This window comes from Rhagoletis pomonella, unplaced genomic scaffold (assembly GCF_013731165.1).
Source record: "Rhagoletis pomonella isolate Grant_MI unplaced genomic scaffold, Rhpom_1.0 Rhpom_scaffold_00421, whole genome shotgun sequence".
Taxonomy (NCBI): Eukaryota; Metazoa; Arthropoda; class Insecta; order Diptera; family Tephritidae; genus Rhagoletis; species Rhagoletis pomonella.
The window spans coordinates 36,513-45,638 of record NW_023458975.1 but is presented as its reverse complement, the minus strand read 5'-3'; the positions used below and the strand labels follow the sequence as shown (position 1 = coordinate 45,638).

The following is a 9,126-nucleotide window of genomic DNA, read 5'->3' as shown; positions in this document are numbered from 1 at the left end:
TATATTTTTTTCAAAAATAAATATTGGAAGTTTCCAAGGATATTCAAGGATAAAGTTTTAAAAGGACATTTTCAATACTTATTCGTCCTGGTGCACCCAAAAATCAACTTTTTTTTTCTATTCTACAGAATTTTTCCTTTTAATTGATACCCATATTGTTATTGTACAATGCACCGAATCTTTAGAATATTTTTTTTTATTCAATCTTATTCTAAATATTTCAGTCTCTTTAAAAAAAAAATCCTGACGTCAGAGCGAAACACTAAAAACGCAGTTTTACTATATTTGGCCCCAGTTTTGTGAATATATTGATTTTTTCGTGTGTTAAATTGACTGTCGCACGGTGTAATCCCATGGCCCAAAACTATACAGAATTCCCAAAACTATACAGGATTCCCAACATCGCGGTACAAACACTTCGCGGTGGCGAACGCGAGTGTTAGCTCAACCAGCCACCGGCGGAGCGCCCTGCAATTGCTGTTGATAGAGAGTGAGAAGCAACGACAACGTCACCGTCAAGAATGATAGAATACAAGATTGCGCCAATCGAGCTGAGAGCAACTGGGTGTGACTTCACATTATTTTTAGAATGAGAGTGTAAAGAATAATTTTGAAGAAGATGAAGAAGCGAACAAGTGGTGCGAAATAGTGATGTTAAACTATGTGGAATCGTCACCGTCATGCGTACGATGTAGCGAAACAAAGGTGGTGCCTTCCGCGGACCGTTAATCCTCTCTTTCTCGGTTTGACAGCATCCATCCTTTCGCTGACGTCACATTATTATTTTTGAGCACTAGTGATGAATATTAAATATTCATATTGTACCTATTTGACGAAAAGTTGTACCGAAAAGTAGATACACGTACCTAAACAGTAAACATGTACTTTTATGTGCATATATTTTTGTCACTTGGTGGACTACATCTTCCATCTGTACCATAAAAACTTTTTGGCTTACATGAAACAATATTTTACTACGTTCCAAATGTACCTAAAATAACGTGATTGTACCGAATGTACGTTCAAATTTAAGAAGCTGAAGAGTAGGTACAATTCTTCCTAGTTTTACATCACTATTTCGCACAACTTGTTCGCTTCCTCCTCTTCTTCTTCAAAATTATTCTTTACACTCTCATTCTAAAAATAATGTGGCATCACAACCAGTTGCTCTCAGCTCGATTGGCGCAATCTTGTATTCTACCATTCTTGCGTCATTCGGTGGTGCGTTAACGTTAACACGAGAATCCCATAAGATATGTAATTCGTGTCACGGTGTACGGTTTTACGTCGGTAGCTGGTTGAGCTATGTTTTAGAAAGCCTTAACAGTACTCAGAAGAAACCTCACCTACGCGGTTTTGCATTTTGTTGATACGCGGTTTTGTACTTTAAACGACGATATATATAAGTGCATACAATTTTAAAACGAAAGTGACTTCTAATGCGAAACGGGTGCCGTTTATCGTATTCTGTCTCCCTGTGATAGAAAAACAAAGATGTTACGTAATTCTTAACAGCATGCAACATTTGATGCTTTACATATCGTCGCTACCATGTCAAACTATCGAATATGAAAATGGGTACTTTTCACGATAGCAAAAAAAAACGGTTGTAAAAATTGTTGTGGGATTCGACACTTTGTTAAAGCCAGTATCCTCTGCTTCTAAGAAGACTCGAAATTTGACGATTTGGCAACTTGCCAAACACTCTAGACGCATGCGCAATTGAAAAAGCATTTTTGAACATTCGTAGTTTGACATGTAGCGACGATATACACAAGTTTATGAAACTTAACAGTTGGGGCATGGGAAAACAGTTGAAACTAATTTTCGGTACTTCACTTACAAAAGAATTCGCAATATGAAGAACTTGGAGCATTTTTTACGTTCTTTGGCAAATTACGCTCTGTCAGCCATAACTTTTACCTTGAAATCAAGACGCCTACACATGGGCGTAGCCAGGTAGGGGCAGGGGGGTGCTCGAGCCCCCCCTAACTTTCAAATTTTCCTTATATATAAATAAAATAGTACCCTGAAATGCCAGCTTAATAGGGTCGAGCCCCCCCCTAAATTTTATTCTGGCTACGCCGATGCGCCTACACCATTTTAGGAATCAATTTATATTTTAAATTGCATTGTCATCGTGATTGTAACCATGCTCAAAGTTTCAAGCCTCTAGATCGATTAGAAATTTCCGCGGGATGAGCAAGTTAAATAAAAGCGTGTAATATAAACATAAGGTGTAATATAGTACTCGTAGTATCTGTATACATATGTATGTGTGAAATAAGTAATCTTTGCCAACTTTGTTCTTTAAAAGCGAACCACCGTCATACAACGGTTTCCGATTACTGTTCTATACCACAATTATCAAAAAAGGGTACGGCGGTTTGCAACGTGAAACGTGAAAAAAGACGGAGTTGGTTATTAACTTAAACCTTTATTTTATATGATTTAATAAAGCCAGTTTAATATTACAATGAATAAGATAATCTATTTACAACTTTTATACGTTCACATTGTATGTATGTATATCCTAAAAATTCATCATTTTAATAACCCTTTGCCATTTGATTTTAAGACATACAAAACCGAAATTAAATATTACGTTATTGTAAATATACATAGTGCTACTGTTGGGTATAAAACTTTTGCAGAGTAACTAAGAAAACTTCCATACATAATTGAACACAAACTATAAGACATTTACTAATAATAAATACTTTTTATAAATCTTCCATTTTTGGCCGCGGTTATAGACTGTATTAACATAATAAATTATAATTTTCTGTTAATAAAAAATTTAGAGGTATAAGTGGATGCTTTTTTAGTTTGTTGTTGTTTTTCAATAGGCAAATAAAATTATGTAAAAATATGTCTCTTCTGATTCGTGCTCGGTTTATGATTCATTGCGATTCTTGGAAATGGGGAGTTATAAAATAAGTTTTGACAATGTTTTCATGAAATTTGTTATGTAATTAAACTTTCATGCAATAGAATTATTGTTTATGCATACGTAGTGCTGACACTTACATACATATCGTCGCCTGGATAAAAGGTTGTCGTAAGTGGTTTTATCAGTTTTTAGATACCTCTCTAAGTTTCCGTGATATTGACAAAAATTTTATCGATAATTTAGTACAAATTGAGTTAATAATGCAGTCATGCTAAATTAATAAAGATCTTTAAAATGGCGTCGCCTATATTTGGATATCTCATTTAGTTTCCGAGAAATTGAGTAAAAAGTATAGTTAAATTAGTAAACAAAATGTATCTCATTTCGTCGCATGTTGTTGTTGTTGTTTCTGTTCGCATGTCATACGAAGTGGTTGCAAAATTGTTGACAAATGTAGCATACAAAAAAAAATTTTACTAAAGAAAATCCTTCATAAATTGAAAAATAATTAACAATAAACAATAAAAATAAAATAATTTAAAAATTTCGTGAAGTAGTAACATTCTCTGGGACTTTGAAAACAATCTTTGAGGAACTGCATTCCAAACTTCAATTGGCATTTCCCAAAACCTGCCGAAAGCAACATACGACAATCTTTAATTCAGGCGACGATGTGTACATACATACATACATACATACATATTATATGTATGTACATATGTATGTACAAATGCTGGCGCGTTTGTGTTATTCAAATCGTAAAATTATATGTACAATTAAGTCAATCTTGTTTTTGCTAAACCATTCTTTGATACTTTTTCATCAGCACCTGTCATTAAAATTCTATCACTATTTCTTTTGCCAGTGTAGTATACAATATATAAATAGTATACAATCATTACACAAAAGACACACAGCAAACAGAAAGCTAAATCTTATCTCTTACGGCGCTTGCTTTTCTTCTTTGGCGCACATGACGGTGTGACTAAGCTGACGTTGGTTGAAACTGTTTGAGTTTGTGATGCACCTACTCCGTGGACAGATAGTTCTTGGTCGGGCGCGATTCGGCGGCTTTCCGTTTCCATATTACTTTCTTCAGCAGAAGATGTAGACGACGAGGTAGCAGCATCAATCGCAGCCATAAGATTTATTTTATGTTCGATTCTCTTGGTCTTCTGTTTTATGGGCGCATTAGTGTTTGCTGGGGTCAAGGGCAAAATGAAAATGTTGTCGTCTGAAGTGGTGGCTGGTATGGGGCCTTCGCTATCCGTCGTGGTAGTTGTGGAATTGGCTAGTGGCGAAGCAGTCGCATTTTGTGCTAATTCTAAAACAGTTATATTTTTAATTTTTGCTGGTACATCCTTGTTTTCTAGTTTAGATGGCATTGAACAGGGCACATCCCTTCTTACTCCTGCAAGTGTTTCTAAGTGAGAATCTGTCATGCCAATTAATGGGCGTAACTCTTCATCATCGTCGCGAGTTACAGACTCTTCTTCCTGCTGCTGCTTTATCTCCATTTGTTGTCGCTTCCGCCGTTGCTTTTTACTCATTTTTTTCTCTTCGATTACAATAATTTCTTCTGATGCAGAAGAATTTTCTGAGCTGGAAGATTTTTCATTTGTCGTAGCTGTGTTGGTTGTATTAGTTTCTTGAGAACTTTGTTCCAAACTCAAGTATTGTTCCTCATTCTCGTGCAGCAACTTATTCTCCGTTACTGTTGGGTCTCCACCACTTGGATTAGAGGTTATGGGACATTCTGTCGGCAATTTATCTTCATCACCTTCATAGTGCAGAGATCCGCATAAAGCGAAAATTAAATTTTGATGATTGATTCCACTGAGCGTAGATGTTGGTGCCATCTTCCGATCGCTCTTTGGATGTTCTTGCAAAGGACTGTCAAAATTAATCAAGCTCAATTGCTCTGCCAAATTATCTTTGACCTTTGAAAGAGGCTTAGATTCTTTATTTTTCAAAATTGTCGTATATGGAGACATTTCTAGAGGCTCCAAAACTGGTAATGGAGGCAAAGATTCTAGTGGTTGTAACGCAGAAAACGATTCGAAATTTGAAGAGCACTTGGTCCCACTCTTACAGCCGGCGCCTTCGCTTTTCTCCGTTGAGCTCTCCTTATTTTTAACAAACTTTTTAGTTTTACCGACAGCTCCTAAGGTTGGGTAGTTATCAATATGAGTGTCGGGGTGTGTTTTCGCGGTCTGAACAGTATTGAAAGTTTTCCAAACCGGATTCATTACTAAGGGCGGTTGTGAACCGGGATTAGTTTTCGATTTTGGCTCCAACAGTGGGAATACCTCATTTTCCTCCTTATAGACAACTGTACTGACTTCTTGTTCGAACGGTATTTTATTGTTTTTGCCAACTCCGTCGATAGAATCCTTTGTAACATAGTTTTTACTCGTTATCGGCAAAGTTTCAGCTGCACAAGTAGGTACAGCGACACTTACGACTATATTATCGCATTCTTGTGGCGTGTTTGCAGATTTTTTTGATTCTTTTTGTTCTTTCGTTGGCGTTCTTTTAGGTGAGCTAACAACTACTGGTGTTAATTTTGAATCACTATTTTTGTGCTTGCTTAGTTTATTGCTTACATCTTTCAAAGTTTTGTTTTCAGTGCATTTGGGTTTTGATTGTTTATTCTGTTGTATTGCTTCAGTAGTATCTATAACTTTAACAGTATATAAGCTATCACTTTCAGAGTGCTCTTCGTTTTGCTTGGGTGCTGCTTTCGGGGTTAATGATGCTGGTATGGTATTTTTCCGCAAATCGTGCGTGGCACAGCTTTGTGCAATTTTACTAGGTTCTTCACTTTCAAATTTCTCCTTAGACGTTACATCTGCCAACCTTTCCGGTTTCAAATCTGATTTATTACCTACTTTGACGGCCTTTTCAAAGTTTTTCGACAAGTCTTTTTTATCTAAAAGATTGTTTGATTTATTTGTGCTTTTGATATCGCCTTCGATTTCCGTAACGTTGACCTCTTGAAGCGGCGTGTCAATGGACACGTGTGATTTCGAAGCTATACTTAATTTTGTATGCTGATCTTCCGAGTCTGATATCTCAGCGAGCTCCAATGATTTTGGTAGTATTAAACATTGGGGAGACTCTTTGATTTTTTCTTCATGAAGATCAGATGAAAAATTATATTTCAACGACAATTCCTCGTTCCTTTCTGTCTGTTTAAACTTTTCTGTTTCAAGCTTTTTGGATTCATTCCCTTTTTTATCCGTTTTTTTTTAGCTTCATTCGATTTTAAATCCTTGCACGGGTTTTTATGAGACTCTTCTATTGATTGCTCTTTCCTTAGACCTTTAACATCTGATAAAGTTGGTTGCCTTCGATTCTTTACTACAGATAAAGGTGTCATTCTCTTGAATTCTATTACTTCTTCTTCCAATGATGACATACGTGTGACGCCTTTTTTTGTTTCATAATCATTGACTTTATTATTATTTACATTGTCTGCACGATTGCATTCAACATTATCATTATCTTGATTCATTTTCTCGTTTTTACCTTCCATACAGTTATATTTGGTATTTGGCGATGCTGTCGGCGTTTGTTTGTAGTCGAAGTTTTCTTTTTGCTGTTTTTGTTTTTTATCACTTTCGTTGGCTAAATCGCTGCCGATTGATTTCTTATTTTCCATCGAAAGGTCTTTTGCTTTCTTTAAATTTTGCGTCTTAATCTTCGCACTCTTTTCAATTTTTTCCCTTTTACTAAGTTCTGCATCAACTTCTTTTGCTATAACTGGGACAACAAGTTTATTTCTGATTAACTCTGGTGGTTTGCAAAATTCTTTATTCTCTCGCGCAGCCTCTTCTTCTGCCTTTCGATCCTTGTCATCGCAAAATATGGCCACCACGGGGCGAAACAAAGACTCATCACAGTTCTCATGTATAATGCATTCTTCGGCAGCTAATTGTGACACCACTTCATCAAGAATGTCCTTTTTAACCTCAGTCGAAATACCTGAAATCACAGTTGTTACAGTTCCCAGAGGATTAACCACTTTTTCTACAGAAGCTGTGGAAATTTTTGGAATTTCTGTTTGCTTCTTTAATGGATTTGAAAACAACCGAGTCGTCTTAGTTTTGTCGGAATCGACATCAGGAACTAAGTCCCAAAGACTTTTTGTAGCAAGTGATTCTGATGTCATGGCGGGAGAAGAAGAGGAATATAAACACATCGCTTTCGGGCTGAAATCTGAATCATCATCACCAATATCGGGATCTGCACGGGCATCATAGAAGGAAACACTATCAGACGGAGCGACCTCAGAGGCTAATCGACCTTCAATAGAAAGACAAAGGAAGAGAAGAAAAACAAAACATGTTGTGAGAAAGAAGCATTAACAAAAAGCCAAAGGCATTTTTCTTTGTAAATTAGTATTCGCGGTGCTGTGGTGTGGTGTTTACATATGAACACATTTTTATAGCCAATCATATTTTTATTTGCGCAATAATTATTTTTAATGTATGAACAAAAATTAATGTGTAGCAAAATGTGCAGCCGAAAATCGAATTGGGTGCAGTCGGAGCGGGAGTGAGAGGTATTCATTAACGCAAATGAATGCATTGCAAAGCAGCAAAACCTCAACAAACTCATATTCCTCCATACTCCAGTATAGAAATAAGCAAAGTTTTTGTATGTAGATTTAAATGGTAGATGCGTGCAGCACGAACCCCTAAGGAATGCATAGAAGAAAAATGCAAAAGCCTCAATCTAACGGTACGCGCTTAGGGATAAATAAAATACAAAAAAAAAAAAAAAATAACATCTCCAGTGTAAAACTACGGTCAGGGGTAATGTATTCATCTAAACGCATAAATGCCTCGTAGCCAAGTAAACCTCGTAAACTTACTTAATTTTGTATGGAAAATCGGTTTATTTACGAGGTTTGCGTTACTACGAGGCGTAATCGGCCAATTCTAAAACATTCTTAAAATGTTCCAAACAAAAAAGCTACATTCTAAACTGCGCCTATAAATTTTAAAGTTATCTAAATCATGTGATGTCTCTTGTGCTTAACTGTCGGTTATTTGTATTTGTATGCACCCAACGTGTTTTCCTGCCTTAGTGCTGATAAAACTCCTACCTTTGGAATTTTATTGAGATGAGGCTGTATCTCAGAATGCGGTTCAAAAACGCCCTATCTCAAACGAAAATGTGCTGAGGTAGGGCGAACTAGCTGCCGAGATAGGTCGATCTTCAACTCAGGTGTCGATTCCGTTCTAATATCTTTTAAAGTAATTTTCTTAATTTCAATTCATTTTAATTTATTTCGTTTGGGTTTCTACTCAAATTATTTTATTTATAGTGAATTTATTTTTTGGTTTAATTTTGTTTAAGAATTAAGGGATTCTGAAAATCACTATCGCTAATTTTGATCCCAACAATTTTTAAAACATGCAACATCTAGTATCATAAAGATAAGCTTAGAAATATGTACCACCATAAAGTGTATACCAATTTATAAATTTTGCTTATAGTTATGGTGGTTCATATACAATTTAACTGTTTTTGGAAGCAGAAACATTAAATATATTTAAAAAGAATTTTGGGGCGCTGAACCCGAATCAAATCGTCCAAAAAATAGTTCAGGTCATGTACTGGGTGGCGACGAATAACTGTTACCCAGTTTTTTTTGAAAAATACTTTTAATTTAATTTAATTAATTACATTGTAACCTTTGTTTGGGTTCACCAGCGGCAAACACTTTGAGAGAAAAGTGGAAGCGGCACGCAAGTCTTCGTCGGTTAATTTATTCCATATCATCTGTTAGAGCTGTCACAACCATCGATAGTATCGATACTATCGAAAATGTCGACACTATCGATAGTTTTGATTAAAAAAGTCAAAAAATTTAACACAACAACTTTTATTGAAAATGAGATCAGAATTGCGAAAATATGTCGATATTTTTGTTAAGGAGCAAAATTTTATCAACGATTTTTGGCTTAAAGCTGCATCTGCGCTCTGAAATATGTATGTTACTGTCGATAGTGATTACAAAACCATCGATGTTTTCGATAGTCAAAAACCATCGATACTATCGATGAGGTAGTGTCATCGATAATTTTCCAGCTCTATCTTCTGTAACTATAGGCTAATTTCCTCTGAGTCCTTTATACTCCCCCTTTTGTCCAACATAAGGCCTCATACTCAGAAATCGAATAGACTCAGAACTGATGACTAAGACGGCCATCCATTCGATC

General features: G+C 35.9%; 1 protein-coding gene across 1 annotated transcript in view; it reads right to left on the bottom strand.

The window, feature by feature from the left end:
• Window positions 1–2,417: 2,417 nt before the first annotated feature.
• LOC118750847 overlaps window positions 2,418–9,126 on the bottom strand; it is a 32,406-nt gene continuing 25,697 nt past the window's right edge. Inside the window, 2 exon segments of the mRNA XM_036485573.1 lie at window positions 2,418–6,055; window positions 6,058–7,201. Coding sequence (XP_036341466.1) covers window positions 3,829–6,055; window positions 6,058–7,201 — 3,371 coding nt within the window. The 3' untranslated portion in view covers window positions 2,418–3,828.